Source organism: Siphateles boraxobius, unplaced genomic scaffold, assembly GCF_051911475.1.
Source record: "Siphateles boraxobius isolate OS27281-9 unplaced genomic scaffold, OSU_SipBor_1 12, whole genome shotgun sequence".
Classification (NCBI taxonomy): Eukaryota; Metazoa; Chordata; class Actinopteri; order Cypriniformes; family Leuciscidae; genus Siphateles; species Siphateles boraxobius.
This window is the reverse complement of record NW_027508722.1, coordinates 21,430,107-21,452,502: the sequence shown is the minus strand read 5'-3', so window position 1 is coordinate 21,452,502 and position 22,396 is coordinate 21,430,107. Positions and strand designations below refer to the sequence as shown.

The 22,396-nt window shown below is 47.7% G+C and overlaps 1 protein-coding gene across 6 annotated transcripts in view; it reads left to right on the top strand.

Annotated features, from left to right (window-relative positions):
- bcam (basal cell adhesion molecule (Lutheran blood group)) overlaps positions 1-22,396 on the top strand; it is a 68,117-nt gene that overhangs the window by 40,668 nt on the left and 5,053 nt on the right. For all 6 annotated transcript variants that reach the window (XM_077211531.1, XM_077211538.1, XM_077211523.1 and 3 more), the window contains exons 2-12: positions 350-477; positions 964-1,177; positions 3,451-3,527; positions 3,686-3,782; positions 4,440-4,622; positions 4,721-4,842; positions 4,928-5,072; positions 5,941-6,056; positions 13,216-13,357; positions 21,423-21,547; positions 21,660-21,801. In XM_077211531.1, the coding sequence (XP_077067646.1) occupies positions 350-477; positions 964-1,177; positions 3,451-3,527; positions 3,686-3,782; positions 4,440-4,622; positions 4,721-4,842; positions 4,928-5,072; positions 5,941-6,056; positions 13,216-13,357; positions 21,423-21,547; positions 21,660-21,801 (1,491 nt within the window). The remainder of the gene's footprint in view (positions 1-349; positions 478-963; positions 1,178-3,450; positions 3,528-3,685; positions 3,783-4,439; positions 4,623-4,720; positions 4,843-4,927; positions 5,073-5,940; positions 6,057-13,215; positions 13,358-21,422; positions 21,548-21,659; positions 21,802-22,396) is intronic.

Below are 22,396 nucleotides of genomic sequence, written 5' to 3'. Positions count from 1 at the left end.
CAGCTCTACTGTGGACTCATACTACCCGATTTCACAAGAGCAAAGGGTTATCGGCAGTTTTTTTTCTTGCTCTCTTGCACCTGGTTCTGTGCAGCTGGGCTTCATGTTTGGAGGCAGCAGGAACACAATGGCTGTTTCAGTCTCACAGCGTGTGGATCGTTTCTCACCGCGTGTGACTCCGAGACTGCTGCAGTGAAAAGCCGTCTGGCAAATTATTATGAGTGTTGTTCACTACCGCCCATCCAACCCTCGATCCTTCCCGCCAAACCAATAAAAACAAAAAACGATTCTCAATTAAAATAGACATGATTGCTATCACACAAGTACATTTTTTTTCTTCTCTTTGCAGTATGTTTAGCTTCTGTAAAGGTCACTGTGACCCCAAAGGTGGAAGTGATTAAAGGAGAGACCGCCAACATGCCCTGCAACTACACCATCTCTGAAGCCAGCTCTAAAGTTGTGGTCCAGTGGTACATTGTGAGTACATAAATGACTTAGAATTACACTTTATATCATTTTAATCTATTTCACTTGTTTTGCTTTTCTTATTTTATATACAGATCATGTACAATTCTAGGTCCCACTTTATATTACGTTTCTTTAACTACTACTTATATTTGAATTAATAATTTGATACAATGCACTTACTGTGCACATACTTGAAAAACCTGCATGTCATTTCAGCTGTTTTTATTAACATTTTTTTTAATTACATCTATAGATACATTGCTGACCCTTTCCTTAGCCTTTAACCCTTCCTTAAACCTAACCATACCGCCAAAATCTCGTCCTTAACCTTACCCCTTAACCCACCAACAAAAGTAATTTGCAATAAAACATACAAACAATAAGTAAGTACATTTTTCAGTTATTTCTTTTTTGATGTAAGTACATAGTAGTTAAAGACTCCTAATGACCAAATACTGTACTGCATTGATGAATTTGTGTTTCCATTATCCTCAGGAAGTCGCAGGTGCAAGAAAGCAAATCGCTTACAAGTCTCCGCAAGGTTTTGGTGTTGAAGTTGGCACACCGTTGACAGAACGCTTAACAATGGGAGAGGACTTGTCCCTCTCCATCTCCCCTGTCATGGTGGAGGATGAGAGAAGCTTCTTCTGCCAAGTGACCGCAGGGCCTTTGGGGGTGTCTGACGCTGAGACCCAGGTCAAGGTTTTCTGTAAGTCTGACTGAAAATATATGCACGTCATATTTCTTACGTATAGCTTAGCCTATACTTGGTTTGATCGCTTGTGTCCTCTCCTCCCACAATTTCCTTAAACTCATATGGGACATATGGCCAGCCATTTTTACCCCTATTCATTAGTCTTGGGTGTTGTCTGTGAGTTGGCCCGGGGTCAATTATGGCCGTACAGATTGCACTTGACACTATTGATTAATAGAGTGATTGCACTTGTCATGTTTGATGGATGTCATTTTAAGAATTATGAAAGCCAAAGAGCTCTATGTGCATTGAGCACTGTGTTAATGACCACTGACCTAAGAGCAGAGCGGCTTGTCCTTGCCTCGCTGATCCCTGAAATGCTGGGAGATATTATACTGAGAAAACACAATTAAGGGAGGAACATCTAATCAGTGATGGGATGAGGTGTGTTTTCTGTAGTCTTCATTATTGGCTGACTAGCACAAATGTAAGATGTAGAGCTAGATATTATAATATAATAACAACAAAATATTGACAAGATTGAATTGTTAATTATATTAAAATGTATATAAATATTTTAATATGATTAGCAAATAAATCTTCTCAAATGGTTAGATATAAATGATTAGATATTATACTGAAAAAAGACAAAAGTGCAAACAAAATTGTTACTTTTAAACATATATTAATATTTAATCACTATTAGATATGAGATGGCACCCATTTCATCTAATTAACTTGAGTTTACTGTAAAAGGTGGTGTAACACTGTATGTATATTATATATTATAGACCTCAGTCAGGGTACATCGCATATTTATCACAATTTATGGTATTTTTAATTTATCACGGTTTATAGATTTTTTATATTATTATTATTTTGCGTCTCTAATTGGCCTGCATTAGATGGTATTGAACTTTCAGTCCCCTACTCAGCAATTCATTATTTCTTTAGAGACCCTCCCCCAGCTGTGTGTGATAGGGTCACTTTTATGAAAAACTAGACAATTGATTGTGTGTAGGAGGGTGTAGGCTGCGTAGTATTTTGTGTGTGTGTGTGTGTGTGTGTGTGTGTGTGTGTGTGTGTGTGTGTGTGTGTGTGTGTGTGTGTGTGTGTGTGTGTGTGTGTGTGTGTGTGCAGATCAGAGAAAACAGCAGAACAGACTCTTTGTTCATTTTCTGTCCCAGACTTCATGGAGCGAGAGAGGCAGTAATGGCTGTAATAATTGTGAATGAGAGCAGGGGGACTGGAAAACAATGGCATCTCCTCCCAGGAGACGAATGCTGCCGCCTGCTTCATTGCTAATGGCTGCACCAGAGGGACATGTCCTTATGTAAAGAGAGAAAGAGATATATCTCCATGCAAACTCACACATGTTCTTGTGTGGGTCTTTATTTTAAGTGTCTTTTTAAAAAAAAATTTGAGAAAGATTAAGACATGAGGGCAATGCTTTGGTGACTGAGAGATCGACCGAAACCAAGTGCTCTGTGAAGAATGGCATGACTGTTAATGTTATTAAAAACTCTGATTCAGTTTATTTTTGAACCAGATGACAGCTGAGAGCAGTGATATGGTGACCTTGCGTGTGAATTGGTGGGTAGGGGAGTGGCTGCAGCGTGATTTGGAAATGGAGCTGGAAGTGTCATAGTGTTAATGCATCTTAATGTTTGCTTTTTAACATATTTAGCTAATTTTTCATGTGTCCATGTGCAAAATTAAGCAGCAAATTCAGTAAAGTTTTTGCACAAAGTATTTCGGTGCAAAACCCTTATTCTTATTCACTAACTAGCTCCAAACCAGTTATAAGTGGCAAAACCATTTTAAACTGAGTGAATGTCACTCTTTTCAACACAATTGCGCCTTTGCATGCAAATTAGGCTTGTTATATTGTGCCATATTCACAAGACTCAGCACAATTTGACTGGCACATTAAACGTTACGGTATTACCGCCCATAGAAAGCAGGTGGTAAACTGAATTTTATTTAAAATAGCTGTTTGTGTGTATTTCTTTTGATCATGGCAGCAGTTATTTAGTTAAAATAATGATAAAAAGTTGAAGAAGAAAATTATAAATGGGCATCCTGGGTATGTATGGTTTAGCGCACATTTTAAAGAGCCAGTTATCAGCTGTCATGATTCTTTCATTGAGTTCTCCCTCAATGTGTTGGTATTTATATGGCCAAATGGCCAATTGCAGTGGGCATTTGCATGTAATTGGTTTAGGAAACCATATCTCAGACTTGATTTAAGTTATTAATGAAAATTATCTTCCCTTTTCCTCTCACAGTTGCTCCAGAGAAGCCGGTGATAACAGACAATAATCAGGCCATCACTGTCAGTCATGACACTACTTCCTCCTCTGAGGTGAATTTAGTGTAGATGTTTTTAGCTATATATGATTGCTTTGAGTCTTGAAATGTATATTTAATTTGTGCAGCCTTACAATGACTTAATGAAAAGCTTGTCAAAAATCTTATAACAACATCTAGCATGTCAAAAATCTGTGTGGTATGTTTGTTTAGGTGGGCAAGTGCACCAGCAGGAATGCTTACCCTCAGCCTCGTATTATCTGGTTTAAAGGGGACAATCCGCTGCCTGATGAAAAGAACCAAAAGGAAAGTAAGTGCTGAATCTAAAAAGTAGTCAGAATAAGTCAGCTCTTTAAAGTCCTTTAAATTCTCTTTCCCGTACATTGCAGTATTACTGGAATTATAGTGGGGTTCAAAAATGTGGGATTTAAATGGGGGACTTAAACAGAACACTAAAACAGAAAATTAAACACTATACCGTTCAAAAGTTTGGGCTCATTTGTTTAAAGAAAATGATAATTTTATTTAGCAAATATGCATTAAATTGATCAAGTGACAGCAGAAACAATTACCTTGTAACAAAAAATGTAATCTGTTGAAAATTAAAAATGTTTATTGAGCTCCAAATCAGCACATTCGAATGATTTCTGAAGGATCATTTAACTGATGACTGGGAGTAATGATGCTGAAAATTACATTTTAAAATAGAAAAAAAATTATTTTTAATAGTAATATTATTTAACAATTTTCATCAAATAAAATCAAAATCAAATAAATGTCTGCCTTTCCAACATTTAAAAAATTTACCGACCCTAAACTTTTGAGCAGTAATATATATTATATTAAAAACCTTTCAGAATATTTACTGTACATATATAATGTATTTGTTAAATTAGCATTTTGCTACTCCTCCCACACTTTTAGATCTCTTACTGTAAATTTAATCTTGTTCCTCTCTTTTTCTCAGAAACATATATGATACCTAGTTTGGTGAAGGAAGCCTCAGGCCTGTACACCATCACCAGCACGCTGTACATGCAGCCGGTTAAAGCCGATGCTAAATCAGTCTTCCACTGCACGGTGGAGTACCTCATGCCAGAAAACAAAACCCTACACGAGAACTCTGATAAATTCAACCTCTCATTGCTCTGTGAGTGAGATACACATACTTACAAAGAAACAGTAACCCGTGTCTCATACGTCAACTATATGCCTCAAACTCCTCGTCCTGTGCTCTCCTCCAATCAGATTCGACAGAAAATGTTTACTTCGAAGTGAAGAATCAGGGGCCAATCAAAGAGGGGGATGATGTGGAGATGGTGTGTGAGACCGATGGAAACCCTCAGCCAGAGTTTGAATTTACTAAAGAGGTGAGAGGCCATGTAATATGCTAAATCACAACTAAATGATCCAGTATATTATTTTCACTCCCGTATTTACTCACTCACTTGCAAGGACTCAGTACTGAGCGGACAGAAAGGCACATTATATTTGAAGAGTGTCACTCGAAATGATAATGGAACCTATAAGTGTGACGCTCAGGACTTTGATGCCTCACCAGATGTCGAACTTACCAAAACTCTACACTTAAGCGTGCACTGTAAGTATCAATTCCAAACTCTATAATAAATACAAATGTGGGCAAGTTATTAAATGACATGCATAACTGATTCTTTGTTAAACATTCTTCATTACCATAGCTAATCCAGACAAGATTTACAGAACAGTTAAAAAGAGACTTCCAAGAATAGTGTGTTATCAGTAAAATGTACTCATTATGTGTTATAAATTAGCTAGATATTATTCTTACATGGTCTGGAATTAATCGTGACATTTTATCTGTTGTTTCTCTTAAAAGTAGTATTAAATTGACGCTCTAAGTTCATTAAAAATGGCAATCAAGGCAAACGCTTCTCATTATTATTTTTGTTTATGTTTGTATGTCATCTTATATTTATTTTATTTCAGCTTTATTTCAATTTTAATATATCAATTTTATATTTATATAAATTTTAATTGCTTTAGATTTAGTTTACAATAACATCACTGCTTGTCAACATCAACTGAAAAGGGCATCATTTGAAAGCGATTACAAGGGAACACAACTGTTCCTAATGTTTATACAACACATTCACTCTTCTGCTGTTAACACAGTTGCTGTCAACACAAACTATTTTTTTCATCCATGACAATACAGTATCTTTTTACAAAACCTTTGGATAAAGAGTGTTTAACCTTCCAAGCACAGATGTTTTGGAGCTATTCTGATTCTGAAACTCCCATATACTCTCTATACATTAGAAAAGAGCAAAAGGTTGTCTGAGAAAATGTCAAATGGCAGTTGTTAGGGTTTGTCAGTAATGTTTGGTGTGGGTGGGACTTAAAAAAAAGGTTCAGTTTTTAAGTTCACGTCTAGTTACGTTTTCCATCACCTCATAGCTACATTCATTCTTGTGTTGCTCTGTCAGATATTGACCCTGTGGAAGTGACTCCAAAAGGCCCCTTGATTGTTTCTAAAGGAGATGCTGTGGAGCTTCAATGTAAGACCAAGTCATCTGTCACTCACACCCTGCATTGGATAAAGGCAAGTATAAATTTCAACAAGCTTCCCCTCTCCAGTTTTTCCTAGAGTACCTCACTTTGATCATTTGCTACCCTTCATATTGGTCCAAACCCTTAAGAATTTAGTAAATGTTTGAAATACAAATTAAAATAGATGTTCTGACCCTCCATTGAAAGTCCAGGTAACCCAAACATAAAAGATCCAAAAGGTTAATCAAGGTGTTAATCTTGTGGAGTAAGTCTTGTGGAGAGAAACTTTTGCTTTATGTAATGAACAGATTTATTTTAATCTTTTACTCGCATATAAAAACACACATACACATCACATATGTTAAACACGAAAGGTCATTTATAAAGCGATCGCAAGTCATCGCAAGACTTGGATTAAACTGCTCGATTTATATGGATTCAATTTAAGATACCTGTTTGAACTTTTTTTTAATCTTCTAAATTTTGGTCACCTGGACTTTCAATGGAGGGACAGAAACCTCTGATTTCATTAAAAATATCTTAATTTTTGTTTCAAAGAAAAATCAAGGTCCCCTTTGTACATTCTGTTCCCAATAAGTAATGTTGCACCTATGTCCCAACTAACTCTCAATAGAGTATTAGTTGAATGTCTGCTTAATATCTGCTAACTCTTTACTGTGATGCGGTCCTCCAACAGACATTCTACTGACTATAAGTAACTTTACAACTACATGTCAACTAACTCTCATTAAAGTATTAGTAGACTGTCTGCTTAATATCTTTGCAAGTATGCCAACTTATTCTAACCCTAATCAAACCAGTCTACTAATACTCTACTAACACATAATGAGAGTTAGTAGACATGTGGTGCAATGTTACTTGTAGTCAACAGAATGTGTAAAAGGGAACATCAAAATAAAGTCTTGTGGGTTTGGAATGACGTAAGTTTGAGAAACGTCTAAGCTTACTTATGTAACCCTCGTTCCCTGAGTAGGGAATGGAGACGTTACGTCGGATGACGAAGAATGGGGTTTCGCTTAGAAAGCCTATCAACTTCGAGTATTACAAAACGAGCCAATGGCAAAGAAATGCCATGGGTCTGCGGAATTTGCATGGCGTAACTCCGCCCCACCTCGTGGGTATAAAAGGAGGAAGCCGGCAGCAAGCAGATATGTTTCTTCGCTGAGGAGCCAAGACTGAGCTCAGGCGATCCCCGCGGTACAGCGGAAAGTGGCAGGCAGACGTAACGTCTCCGTTCCCTACTCAGGGAACGAGGGTTAAATAAGTAACCGTAGACGTTCCCTTTCGTTGTCACTCCGAGTTACGTCGGATGACGACGAATGGGGTTGCCAGTCTAATCACGCCACCTTCTCAGCTGTCTTCCAGTGCCCTGCGTAAATCGAGATCCCTGTCGAGGCTGGACGAAGGACTCCATTTAACACAGGAATACCAAGGTACACTGGGAAGCATATCCCAAGCTAGGGGAAGTATGCAATTAATGCCAACCCGGAGGGGGGGGGGACTTAGAGAATACACATATGACCCGAAGGAGCATATGGAGAACACTGTGGTATCCAGCCGCAGGTGTAATATTTCAACCCCAGGGGTGGCAAGGTGGCTTGCCAAGGGAAAGACACATGCTCCGAGAGGCTTACAGTGGAAATACACATGTGGGGGTCGCTCAGGGGAGGGACCATGCACACGGGAGGCACCTAGCCGACGCACAGGCAATAGACACTGGCGCCAACGTCAGGAGTGCTGGAGGAACTCAGGGCTTTCGGGGAAGCTCACCTGAGCAGAATATCGCACGTATCCAGTCCGTGGAGTGGAATGGCGAGCAAGCGAAGACACCTGAGCGGGTCCAGTACTAGCTGGTTGAAGCGAGTACATGAGAGGACACTGGCTCCACTCAGAGATTGTAGAATCTGGCGAATGTGTTAGGTGTCGCCCAGCCTGCAGCTCTGCAGATGTCTGTTAGCGAGGCGCCATACGCTAGAGCCCAAGAGGATGCCACACTCCGGGTGGAGTGAGCAGTCACACCAAGGGGGCACGGTCGACCTTGCTGCTGGTATGCCAAAGCAATGGCGTCCACTATCCAGTGAGACAACCTTTGCTTGGAGAGAGCCTTTCCCTTCAGCTTCCCACCATAACAGACAAAGAGCTGGTCTGAGGTCCTGAAACACTGCGTCCTTTCTACATAGGCGCGGAGAGCGCGTACTGGACAGAGCAGTGCCAAGGCTGGGTCTGCCTCCTCCGGGGGCAGCGCTTGCAGGTTAACCACCTGGTCCCGGAAGGGAGTGGTAGGAACCTTGGGCACATATCCAGGCCGGGGTCTCAGGATCACGTTAGAGTAAGCCGGCCCGAACTCCAGGCACGCTTTGTCAACGTAGAATGTGTGCAGGTCCCCTACCCTCTTGATGGAGGCCAGAGCAACCAGGAGCGCTGTCTTCATAGAAAGGAATTTAAGCTCGACTGATTGCAGTGGCTCAAACGGAGCACTCTTCAGGGCAGTTAGAACCACTGAGAGGTCCCAAGAGGGAACGAGAGGAGGGCGAGGCGGATTTAGTCTCCTCGCTCCTCTCAGGAACCTGATGACCAGGTCGTGCTTCCCCACCGACTTACCTTCGATGAGGTCATGGTGTGCGGCAATAGCGGCAACATAGACCTTCAGGGTGGAGGGAGACAGCCTTCGCTCCAGCCCCTGTTGAAGGAAGGAAAGCACAACGTTGATCGAGCATCTCCGGGGGTCTTCTCGGTGAGATGAGCACCAGCTGACGAAGAGGTTCCACTTCAACGCATAGACGTGTCTCGTGGACGACGCCCTAGCGGAAGTGATGGTAGCCACCACCGCTGGTGGTAGGGAACTCAACCTCCCTCGTCCCGTCGAGGAGCCACACGTGGAGGTTCCAGAGATCAGGACGAGGGTGCCATAGGGTGCCCCGTCCCTGAGAAAGAAGGTTCTTCCTCAAAGGGATCGGCCAGGGAGGTGCTGTCGCGAGGAGTACTAGTTCGGGGAACCAGGTCCGGTTGGGCCAGTAAGGGGCAACCAGGATGACCTGCTCCTCGTCCTCCCTGACCTTGCGCAAGGTCTGCGCAAGAAGGCTCACTGGGGGAAACGCATACTTGTGGCCCTGCGGCCAGATGTGCGCTAGAGCATCCGTGCCGAGCGTGCCCTCGGTCAGGGAATAAAACTGGCCGCAATGGGTCGAGTCGTGGGAGGCAAACAGATCTATCTGTGCGTCCCCGAACTGGTCCCAAATCAGCTGGACCGACTGGGGATGGAGTCGCCATTCTCCGGGGAGTGGCTGAAGCCGTGAGAGCTCGTCGGCTGCACAGTTCAGCGCTCCGGGAATGAAAATGGCTCGAAGCGACCTCAGATACTTCTGACTCCATAGGAGGAGGTGGCGGGCGAGTTGTGACATACGGCGCGAGCGTAGACCACCTTGACGGTTGATGTACGCTTCTTTGGCGGTATTGTCTGATCGGACTAGTACGCGTTGACCCCTGAGCAGCGCCCGGAAGCGGTGCAGGGCAAGGCGTACTGCCAACAACTCGAGGCAATTGACATGCCATAGCCGCTGGGGTCCTGTCCAGGAGCCCGCAGCAGCATGTCCATTGCACATGGCGCCCCAGCCCGTGGTGGAGGCATCTATTGAGACAACAACATGCCGGGAAGCTCGTTCCAGGGGGACACCTGCCCTGAGAAAACTGAGGTTCGACCACGGGGTGAAGAACTGACGGCAGGTCGGAGTTACTGGTACTCGGAGCGTGCCGTGTTGCCATGCCCACCTCAGGACTCGGTCGCGAAGCCAAAGCTGAAGCGGTCTCATATGAAGCAATCCGAGCGGCGTGGCCGCGGCTGCAGCTGCCATGTGCCCCAGGAGCCTCTGCAAGAGTTTCAGTAGAACCGCACTCCTGCCCTTGAATTGCCTCAGGCAAGTCAGCAGTGACTGCGCGCGCTCGCTCGTAAGCTGCGTGGACATGGCGACCGAGTCGATGTCCATACCGAGAAAAGAGATCCTCTGCACGGGGCAAAGTTTGCTCTTCTCCCAGTTAACCCCGAAGGCCCAGACGAGCTAGGTGCCGAAGCACTAGGTCCCTGTGTTCGCAAACCTGATCTCGAGAGTGAGCTAGGATCAGCCAGTCGTCAATATAACTCAGGATGCGAACCCCGTGTTCCCGAAGGGGAACAAGGGCAGCCTCGACGACCTTAGTGAAGATGCGAGGAGACAGGGCTAGCCTGAAAGGTAGAACCGCATACTGTTATGCCTGCCCCTCGAAAGCAAACCGGAGGAACGGTCTGTGTCGAGGAAGAATGGAGACATGACAGTAGGCGTCCTTCAGGTCGATCGCTGCAAACCAATCCTGGGGCCGTATGCATTCGAAAACGCGTTTGGCCTTGAGCATCTTGAACGGCATCCTGTGAAGGGAGCGGTTCAGCACGCGCAAGTCTAGGATTGGCCGTAACCCACCGGTTTTCTTGGGGACAATGAATAGGGGCTGTAGAAGCCGGACCTCATCTCGGCTGGAGGGACAGTCTCGATTGCACCCTTCGCCAGCAGGGTGGCAATCTCTGCTCTCATGATGGGGGCATTGCCACCGACCAAAGTGGAGCGGACTCCCCTGAAGCGGGGAGGAGACCGTGCGAACTGAATCGCATAGCCGAGCCTGATGGTCCGCACGATCCAGCGGGACAGACGGGGAAGCTCTAACCAGGCTCCCAGGAACTGAACCAGCGGGACCATGCGAACCACAGGCGTCCCCCCGGAGGGGCAGCGAAGCGGAGTAACTGGCCCAGACGTGGACAGCATAGCGGCCCGGTGTGGGGGCACAGTTAGCAACCGCGGCCTGGCAGAGGGGGCCAGGGGAGGACCAGGCTGGTCGTCCCGCGGGGGCCTGCTCTGCCAGGGGTCTGGCGACAGAGGGGGACAAGGGCGAAGCGGTCCGTGGACGGGACGCCGTGTCAACCGCCTCTGGGACAGAGGGGGGCGAGGATAGCACGGCTTGTGGCTGGCGCTCTGTGTCGCCCGAGAACTCTGTGAGCTCAGGGAAGAGGGGATTGTTTCTGTCTTTAACCACATTAGGGTGCTGCCCACCCGTGGGTGAGCAGCGGGGAGTGGAGAACAAAAGATTCTCCCCCGGCCCTCCACCGGGGGAAGGAGTGGTCCTGCTACCACCTCCTGAGAAACAACCATCATCCCTGAGCAGCCCGTCTCAGGAGTGCCGCTTGGCCCGGCGTTTAGCGGGGGGCGGGGCAGGAGAGGGCTGAGGCGCCTTCTTGCGGCTTCCTCCGCGACCGGCCCTGGGTGGAGGCTGCTGCTGGGTCCGGGCGGGATGGGCGGGAGCCGCAGGACGGCGCCCTCGGCAGGAAACAGGTCGAGGCGTCTGCCCGGCCGGCTGGGTGGAGGCAGCAGCGGGCCGGCGGGACAGAATGTGTTTGATGGCCTCGGTCTGTTTCTGGGCAGTTGAAAACTGTTGGGCAAAATCTTCAACTGCACCGCCCGAAGAGGCCGGCCTGGGACAAGGGGGCGTTAAGCAGACGGGTCCGCTCCGCGTCCCGCATGTCAGCCAGGTTCAGCCACAGATGTCTCTCCTGGTCCACAGCTGTGGACATCACCAGACCCAGGGAGCGCGCGGTAACCTTCGACGTCCGGAGAGCAAGGCCGGTAGCGGCGCGCAGCTCATCAAAGAGCCCTGGGTCTGTCCTACCCTCGTGCATGTCTCTGAGCATCTGGGCCTGGTAGACCTGCAGAGTGGCCATAGCATGCAGTGAAGCAGCCGCCTGTCCCGCCACTCTGTAAGACTTCGCCACCAGGGTCGATGAAAATCTACAGGCTTTGGATGGGTGCTTTGGCTCGCCCCGAGAAGAAGCACTCTGAGGACATAGTTGCATGGCAACAGAGCATTCAACCGGGGGAAGCCCAGTGTACCCACGGGCAGCTGCCTCATCGAGGGGAGGAAAGGCGGATGAGACCAGCGAGTGGTCCCGAGAAGACAGGGGGGTCTTCCAGGACTTCGAGATCTCATCATGCACATCCGGGAAGAAAGGTATTGGGGTTTGCCGAGGACGAGGGTCGGCGGCCTTACCCAAAAACCAATCGTCCAGCCGCGAGCGCTCAGGACAGGGTGGAGGCCTCCACTCAAGCTGCCCGGCTTCCCGGGAAAGCATGGCCGTCATCTCTGGATCAGACTCGAGCACAGCCGTATGCACAGCGGAAGGTGGCAGCCGTGACGAGCCCTCACTTCCAGAAGACTCAAAGCCGCCTAGTGATGCTGCAACAGACATGGCATCTTCCTCTGTAGCTTCAACTGAAATGCGCGGGCCACTAGAGGGTAGACCCGCGGGAATCAGCAGTTCGCTAGCGGGCACCGTCATTGAAGAGGAGGGCTGGGGTCGCGGACACATAGTCGGCGCCTTGTTCCAGACCGTAACCCTCTGGTCACCCTGCCCACCAGCCGCAGGGCGGGGGGTGGATGAGGGGACTCTCACTCTTGCGAGTTCACGGAATCTCGACCGTAATGACGCGATGGTCATGTTCCCACAGAGAGAACATGAGTCATCCACGAGCGCTGTTCTAGCATGATCAATGCCCAAACATACTATGCAACGCTCGTGCCCATCAGAGTCCGATACCAATCTGCCGCAACCAGAAGTACACGGGCGAGACATCTTTAAAAAGACGTGCCACGTGTAAGCTCTTTTTGTGAGAGAAAACTCAAGTGTTGAAGCACCCGGGGAGAAACGCACCGACTGGCAGACCACTGCAACAGATCAGCAGGAAGCACGCTCTCGCCGTAGATCGCCGTCACACCAACACTCGAGGCACTCGTTTGTAAAGCTGACAATTCAGAGATGGCTTGTGGAGAGAAGAATACACTTGGCTCCGAAGCGAAAACATATCTGCTTGCTGCCGGCTTCCTCCTTTTATACCCACGAGGTGGGGCGGAGTTACGCCATGCAAATTCCGCAGACCCATGGCATTTCTTTGCCATTGGCTCGTTTTGTAATACTCGAAGTTGATAGGCTTTCTAAGCGAAACCCCATTCGTCATCATCCGACGTAACTCGGAGTGACAACGAAAGGGAACTGATTTTTTTCTTTCTTTCTTTTTCATATAACATGGATGTACACTTTTTGGCTAATAGAAATAGTGGGTTATACTAGATCTCATTTGAATCAACATCTCATTTCATCTCACTGAATTTCATAGGACTCAAAGATGTTGATGAACTCGGGTGTGTTGACTATCCAGGAAGTGACTTTGGCTCAAGCTGGTGTGTATATATGTGTCGGAGCTGTACCTTCAGTGCCAGGTCTCCAAAAACAAGCCAATGTCACCCTTAACGTCAGAGGTACTAAGTGCATACACAGACACATACAGCTTTATTGTGGTTGGTCAGTGCAAAGTGTCAATACAAGCTGTCATCAATGACAAATCAGGTTGTATTCAAGAGATAGAACATGAATTTTCAACAAACAGTTGATGCTTGTTATACCAGCTGGTTTCCATTGTGTGAACATTGTTTAGATGCAGGTAGAAGTTCAATGTCAGAAGGAAAGCGTGTTTGTTTGAAAATGCTGTTTAATCTAGAGAAACTTGCAGCGATTGTAAGAACATTAAAATGCTGGTCAGGCCAGTGTCATGGATGACCAGTCGAGCTAAAGAGTAAGTAAAACACCATTCAAAATCTCCATATAAAAAATGAAATGAAACGATATTAGGAAACATTTAAAGACACTACAATGGCTCTTAGGTTGTCAATGGGAAATGGGAACAGATGCTGCGTTCATGTCCTCACAAGTTCCTTCTTACGTGTTTCTAAATCATTTACAATATGATGTGCGCTTAAGTGATTAGGATTAATTTTTCGTTACTTCATATTTACCCCCCCCCCCCCTCCAAAAAAAAATGTCAAAAGCCTTGTAATGCTAATGCTCCATAATGAAGAGTTAAGCAAGCACATTAGGTGTGTAATTGATGCTGATCTGTGTGTTTTATCATTCTTGTGCTGCCATGAAATTTGATGGGAAATGTTTGTCTCTTCATAAACCAGCAAAATGATTCGGATTTTCAGGCAGTAAACAAAATGCTTACAAACTAAATGGCACTGTCAACATTCACATTCACATATAATTATGATCCATAACGATTTAGTTAAAGTAACAAAGTTCCCAGACTTTAATTAAGATGCTAATTTGCATTCTTGTAAATATTTTTATTCTGATAAGAATTCCTGTATGTTTAAAGAGTTCAAGCTTGCTTAGCTAGATAATATGGGAAGCTCAAAAGTTGCATTAAAGCAGTAGAGTTGTTTCAGAAGAAAAACATTGCATCAAAAGAAACAAAAAACTATCCGTTTTCTGATCCTCATAGACCTTTTTCTCGGAGCACTTTAATTTGGTTCAAGGCAACTTCCTGAAATGCCTGTGGTGAAAATGAATGGGAGATATATTTCCAAGGCTACTTAACAATGTGAGCAGTTACTGTTGAACTAATTCCTATAATAAAACTCTAACATGAGTTAAACACTTTGTCGTCCTGCAGTATGTAACATATACAGTAACACTTGGCAGTGTGCCGTCTATCTTATCTGTGCAATCAGGAAAACTTTCATTCTACAGGTGATTTCCTGGTTTTGTTCTTTAAGCTTTCCTGGCATTTATAGTATTCATGGGTGTAGTTTACCCCTTCCTGGTTTCCACGAAAGGATGGTGAGGAATTTACAGTGTGGTCCATAAATTATCCGGTGTTACTGAGCACATGGAATATGATGTCATGGCTATTGTGTAGGATGCAGCCACTGTTTTCAGAGCCATATGAATAGCGATGGGAAATCGACTCCAAAAGAGTCGATTCTTTGACTCTTAATAGCCCTAGTGTTGGAGTCGACTCCAGCACAGTAATTGACTCAGTGTCGACTCCGTTGCTGTGTCTGAAATCGCTCACTCGTGCATAAGAGAGCTGAAGCTGTTGCAGAAACAACATCACAGTCACGTGGTTTTGTCCTACTTATGTACAATAAAAATATGTTGTAATTATATGCAAACCTCCATGCCAGATTTTATGGTTTCATTGGTTTTATATAATTTGGTTTGCCATGGTATCCTAATTTGTGTTCATAATCATGAAAAAAACTCCCAAAAAGAATGAACACATTATTGTGCATTATTCTATGTATTTAGACTAGATCTTTTTTTTTTAGTTTCTTGATATCTCCTGTCCAAACTGATTTTTTTTTTTCACTTTTAAAATAGATGACGCGTTTAGCGCCCTCACCCAAACATTTGGATCTATTAGATGAAAAGTAGTTCTCTTTCATCATCTCGTGTTCGAGATCCACCTATGGGAAGGGCATCCGTACCTGACCTCTGCAGAAGCATCCAATTGCACCAAGTCTGGCTAGACAGACAGAAGCGCGCAGCCAATGCCAGGTGAGGCCACACCCCCTCACCTAAGGGCATATAACATCTGGGCGCGCTGCTATTCCTCAGTTGACATTCGCTTCTCGCGATCTCTGCATCTCACAGCTCGGTTGGATTTTTACACTGCTCACCTCGTGTCTTCAGGAGGACATATCGACCAGATCAGCCTCCGCCGGACGTGACAGTTGTTTATTTTTCAACTACTGCTGCTTTGCATTCGGAGCCGCCCACGCTCTCGCTATTTTCACCGTTTCTCCTCACGGCTGCCCGCCACGGATTTCTCCGTTTTCTTCGCTGGTATGTCACTGTCTAAGCCTGCAGCCTCTCCAGGGGATAGCATGTCACGGGCCTGCCCGGCCGCGTGTGGTGCCCTCATCGCAGCTAAGGATCTTCATCAGCTTTGCGTGGTCTGTTTGGGTCTTAAGCACGCTCGGGAAGCCCTTGAAAACCCGGAGAATTGCAGTTTCTGCCTCTTGCTGCCTAGGAAGCTGCTAAAACGCCGTCTTAAGGTGGCAGTGACACAGTGCACCGGGCTCAGCCCTTCTGACTCGGACGGGGGACACGGTGATGACGACGCGCTACCGGGGGCCTCCCGGGGCGCAACGTCTCTCGTCTGGGCTGACCAGCCCAATCCCGCCTTCCCCGAGGAGGACATCTTCGGGGACAACCTCACTCTCGTCCACGACCTGCCCGGTTCTGGCGAAGAGGAGGATGCGGCCATTCTTGGGGTTTCAGAGGACGAGGAGGCCATCCCGCCCTCTGGTGTTCCCCAGGCTACGGCCCACGCGGTTCTGCCTCAAGCCATCCTCCTGGAAGTGTGTGAGCGAGCGGCCGCTCGTCTCAACATCGAATGGCCGGCACCGCAGAGCGCCACCGACCAGGAGAGGGATATTTATGATGGGAAAGTGCTGGGACCCCCTCCCGGCCCGAGGAAACAACTCTTCCCCATCCTCCCGGCGTGCGCGAAGCACATGAGAAATTATTGGAGCGACCCGCTCGACTTCAAACACGGTCTCACGGGACTCGAGGTTAAGGACATGGCGGCGCACGGTATGGGCGAACCTCCCACCGTCGAACCTTCCATCGCCAGGCACCTTAACCCCGCTCAGGGCGGGCTGCTCGCTCCCCCCAAGCCGGTCTTGCCCAACAAGATGGACCGTTTTGCTGCCTCCGTTCACCAGGCAGCTTATAAGTCCTCGGCCGTGGCTGTCAGGGCCCTTAACGTTTCTTCGCTCCTCTCCGCCTACCAGGCGGAGATCCTTGAAGAGTTAGGGCAACAATTGGAAAAGGGAAATCCTTCTGAAACCCTGTGGAAGGAGATCCTAACGGTGAACGACCTCGTCCTCCGTAACGCTCGGCAGGCCGTCCAAGCTTGCGGGCGCTCCATGGCGCTTTCCGTGGTCGGAGAGCGCGCGCTCTGGCTGAACCTGTCGGGACTCCCTGACAGTGAGAAACGGCGCATCGCGGGCGCGCCGGTGGAGCCCGGCCGGGCTCTCTTCGGCCCCGCCGTCGCACTGATGCAACAACGGTGTGACGATAAGAAAAAGGAGGATGAGGCCTTCAAACTTTGCCTTCCTAGGAAGTCAGTCCCACGCCAGGCGCCCCCTGTGCGTTTGCCTAACCCACCGGCCACGGGACGACAGTTTCATCAGGGCAGAGAAAAGCCCCGCAACAAACCACCCCCTCGGCAACATAACCCAGCACCTACACACAAGCACTGGGGTAAGCCCGCTCCCGCCGCGGCCGCGGCCGGGAGACCTGCGAATTCCAACCCCACCGACTCGAAACGCAAGCGGCCTGCCTGATGTTCAGCCGATGGGGGCTTCGAGTCCATGTTCACGGGCCGCAAGCCCTTCGGACTCCCCTCCTCTTCTAGGACCCCCGTCCAAAAAACCCAGGGGGTCCCGCGGATGGGTCAGCTCTCCGTGTGTAAACGAGACTGCCCAGCTCGTGTGTTCGAGAGATGTGTGTTTTCCCCCCACGTTCAGGGGGCCCTTTGTAAGGGAAAGTTTAAGCTCAGTGACACCACACTGCCCACACTCTGTTCCCCTCACTCTCTCAATAAAGGCTTCGGCCCCAGTGTTTGCCCAACACAAAACACACAAAACACAAAAAAATACGAATCAAATGAATTCGTTTCGGCGGGAAAACCTCTCTCCGCAGAGAGAATTCATCTCACTGCAGAGAGAGGAAATCCCTCCGAACCCCTGCATGTCGCCTCTAGTGTACCCACTAGATGGCGCCATTGCATCACAAATAAACCTGTCGGTCTCACACAGCTCCGCTCTGGCCCGAGCGGGAGCTCTCGCGAGTCACGAAGCGGCTTGGCGAACCGTTTCAGCTCCCGAGTGGGTGATGCGTACAGTAATGCAGGGTTACAGATTGCAATTCGCAGTAAAACCCCCGCATTTCAACGGCATTCTCTTTTCTCACACGGAAGAGAACGCCTCTCACATTCTGAAAGAGGAAATTTCATCTCTCTTAAACAAGGGAGCGATTCAGGTGGTACCTCCCAATCTGATGAACCAGGGTTTTTATTCCCGTTATTTTCTGGTCCCGAAAAAAGGCGGCTCTCTCCGCCCTATCTTGGACCTTCGAGTGTTGAACAAACATTTGAGGAAATACAATTTCAGAATGCTGACACAAGGCGCACTCGCCCGTGCCATAAAACAGAACGACTGGTTCACATCAGTCGATCTGAAAGATGCTTTCTTTCACATAAGCATCTATCCTCCGCACAGGAAGTTTCTTCGTTTCGCCTACCAGGGCATATGTTACGAATTCACAGTTCTTCCGTTTGGACTCAGTTTGAGTCCCCGGTCTTTCTGTCTGTGCGCGGAGGCGGGCTTAGCACCTCTGAGAATATCAGGTCTGAGAATCCTGACTTATATAGACGATTGGCTCATCATAGCCGAATCAAAGGAGAAGGTGTTGCAGGACACCGACCGTGTGCTCGCGCACATCACATCGCTCGGGTTTCAAGTGAATGTGAGCAAGAGCAATTTCACGCCCAGTCAGAATGTCATTTTCTTGGGCTTGGAGTTGAATTCGGTCTCCATGCGAGCGCGCCTCTCTCAAGAGCGCGTTCGCTCTCTGATGAACTGTCTGACGCAGTTCAGAGAAGGGGCGAAAGTGCAATATCGCACATGTCTCAGGCTACAGGGTCTCATGGCTTCATCCACCCAAGTTGTGCCATTGGGACTTCTGAGGATGAGGGCGTTCATGAAATGGGTCTTGTCACTACATTTCAGCCCGATTCGCGACCTTTGCCGCTCGGTAACAGTGACACGCGCCTGCTCGGCGACCTTGCGCCACTGGGAGAGCGAGAACTTTTACGCACGGGGAACCCCTCTGGGGGCGGTTACGATGCGGAAAGTTGTGACGACAGATGCGTCCTTGACAGGCTGGGGTGCCACCCAGGAGGGCAGAACGGTGAACGGTCTGTGGCCAAACAGACTACGTTCAGCGCACATAAACTATTTAGAGCTTTTAACCATTTGGAAAGCTCTGAATCATTTTCTGCCTCGCCTGCAGGGACATCACGTTCTAGTACGGTGCGACAATACCACGGCTGTGGCTTATATCAACCGTCAGGGCGGCATGCGCTCGTCGAAACTCCACGCTCTAGCTTACAAGCTTTTGGTGTGGAGCAGACGGGTTTTCCTGTCGTTACGCGCAACTCACGTTCCGGGCATTCTGAACAGAGGTGCGGATCTGCTATCAAGGGGAAACCCAATCTACGGAGATTGGCGTCTTCACCCTCAGATAGTGGAAATGCTATGGATGAGATTCGGACGGGCGAGCGTAGATCTATTCGCCTCGCGCGAAAACTACCATTGTCCTATGTTCTTCTCTCTAAGGGACATGGACGCGCCCCTCGGGGTAGACGCACTGGCCCACCCATGGCCCAGAGTGCTCCTGTATGCTTTTCCTCCCCTGTGCCTGATAATTCCCTCATTGGCCAGGGTGAGAGAGCAGGGCCTGTCTCTCATTCTGATAGCACCCAGGTGGCCCAAGGCACCATGGCTGGCGGAGATAATTCCTCTGTTATACGCCGAGCCGTGGCGCCTTCCCGTTCGCACGGATCTATTGTCCCAAGCCAACGGGGAGATTTACCACCCCCACCCGGACAGGGTGGCTCTCTGGGCCTGGCCCGTGAGAGGACGAACCTGAACGCACTTGGGCTTTCGCCGCGTGTGGTCGCCACTATTCAGAATGCCAGGGCCGTCTCTACACGGTCCTTATATGGCTGTAAGTGGCACGTGTTCGAAGGGTGGTGCGATGGGCGCGGTCTCACATCTTATCAGTGCTCAGTTCCTGATATTTTGTGTTTCCTTCAGGACCTCATGGAAAAAGGGAGGTCTTTTTCCACCATTAAGGTCTATTTGGCTGCGATTTCAGCCTGTCATGTGGGTTTTGAGGGCTCTACTGTCGGGCAGCACCCTCTAATCCGCAGATTCATGAAGGGTGCACGCCGCTCGTTGCCAGTCATCAGGAGAACTGTTCCGGAATGGGACCTCTCCATGGTGCTGGAAGCACTGTCTCAACATCCTTTTGAGCCCCTGGGGAGTATTTCCCTTAAGCTGCTGTCCTTCAAGACAGCTTTGCTCTTGGCCTTGGCATCTGCCAAACGTGTCAGTGAGCTACATGCACTCTCGGTTCACCCCTCGTGCACTAAGTTCTCCCTCAGTGGAGATAAGGTTTCCCTTAAGCCTAACCCGGCCTTCATGCCGAAGTGCTTCCCTGCGTTCACTTCGGAGGTGTTGGAGCTGTCCGCTTTTCACCCTCCACCTTTTACCTCTCTGGAGGATCAGAGGCTGAATGCTCTGTGTCCAGTCCGTGCTTTACAGGCTTATATGACCAGGACCAGCGCTTTCCGGAAGAGCGACCAGCTCTTTGTTTCATGGGCCCCTCCGCACAGAGGGAGTCCCATATCGAAGCAACGCCTCTCACATTGGGTTGTGGGCGCTATAACTATGGCTTATGAAGCAAAGGGAGTGCAGCCCCCAAGGGGCATCAGAGCTCATTCCACAAGGGGCTTAGCCGCCTCTTGGGCTTTGTTTAGGGGAGTGTCACTGCAGGACATCTGCTCCGCTGCCAGTTGGGCTTCTCCTCATACCTTTGTGCGTTACTACCGGCTGGATGTCACCAGAACCTCGGTAGCACATTCGGTTTTAGGGGTTGGGTCTTCTTAGCTCTTCCCTGTACCCTGTTGAAACCAATAAGAGTGAATGGCCCGGCTGGTCATGTTCATTCTTGCCACCAAACATTTACTTCCCGTTATGGGTTTAGTTTATGTGCCTTGGTGGGTTGGGGGTACTTTCATGTATGTGTCTCATGCATGCTTCATGTCCTGCGTGTCCACAGCAGTCGGTGTGGCGTCACCTTTGCAGGTTCATGATTAATGGACGTGTCAGGCACCGCCTCCCCGGGGTGACCGTCTTTCTCTGGCTTTCAGAACCTCACTGTGAGTGTATTGGGCAATCGGGGAGCTGTCCATGTCTCTCCCATAGGTGGATCTCGAACACGAGATGATGAAAGAGAACAATAGGTTACTATCGTAACCCCGGTTCTCTGAAGCATCGAGTGGAGAGATCCACCAGCTTTGCCCCGCTTGCTGCACGAGAAGCGAATATACTTACTGAGGAATAGCAGCGCGCCCAGATGTTATATGCCCTTAGGTGAGGGGGTGTGGCCTCACCTGGCATTGGCTGCGCGCTTCTGTCTGTCTAGCCAGACTTGGTGCAATTGGATGCTTCTGCAGAGGTCAGGTACGGATGCCCTTCCCATAGGTGGATCTCTCCACTCGATGCTTCAGAGAACCGGGGTTACGATAGTAACCTATTGATTTGTTAGGATGATCATGTGGAAGGTTTAATTGAATGCCTCTTTGAAAGGCTGACAAATGAAGGAATTTACAACTCAAAGAAAGGCTTAAAGCAAATGAACTCAAAGATTGGCGACTTATAATAAACACATGCTTTTGTTTTGAAGGTAAACCCGAGATCGATGCTTCAGGGAATGGTTTGGTTTCTAAGGCGGGAGAGATGGTCACTCTCAATTGCTCTGCTCTTGGCTATCCTTCTCCACAATTCAACTGGAACCCTTCTGGCAAACAGGTGCGTTTGTGTGCTCCAAATAGATTCGGTTTGAACTTGATCTTTGCATCAGAGAAAACTGTATTCATTGTATTTTGTAATGTTATCCATCTGTCTGTTTGTCTGTGTGTAGTCAGTGACAGTAGTGGGGAATAGGGTGATCAGCACGGTCACTCTTGAGGCCACAGCTGCTGTTCTGGCGAATGGTGTGATGTGTGAAGCATACAATGAGCATGGAGGAAACAGCAAGAACTTCAAGGTGTCCATCAACAAAGGTTCGTGCTTCCTACTCATACAAACTGAGGCAATGTTTGGATTGGAATACTACACTCTAAAAATGACTGGGTTAAAAATAACCCCACTCGTAATCCAGCAATGGGTAAATATCAGACAGAAACTTCCAGTTTTATCTAGTTTAGTATCTAGTTCAGGCAGTACTTTGGGACACAATCACATGACCTTATTGTTTTCTGGTTAATTTAGCCTGTAGCAACCAGATATCTGAGCTACATATGAACACTATTATTATGAAGTTTTTTTTAATCACATTCTTTGTAAGAATGTGAGAATTTTGGGAATCTGCTTGAGCCGAGAAGATCTAAAATATCATGGATGTTGCTTCTAGTTCATTTAATACACTTGTGAAGGACAAGTGCACAGTGGATTGTGGGATATCGTATCTTGCGCAGTATGCTCTGGCTGCATACTGCACTTTTTTGGAAAATGTTATTGGTCATCCTGAACTGATATATAATTATTAGAGGGTGGGATTGTGGGCAAAGAGCAACATCACTGTATAAAAAGACCATGTTCGTGTATAAACAGTGTGTATTGATGTTGCTCTGTCAAATCGCAAGCCATGCACAGATG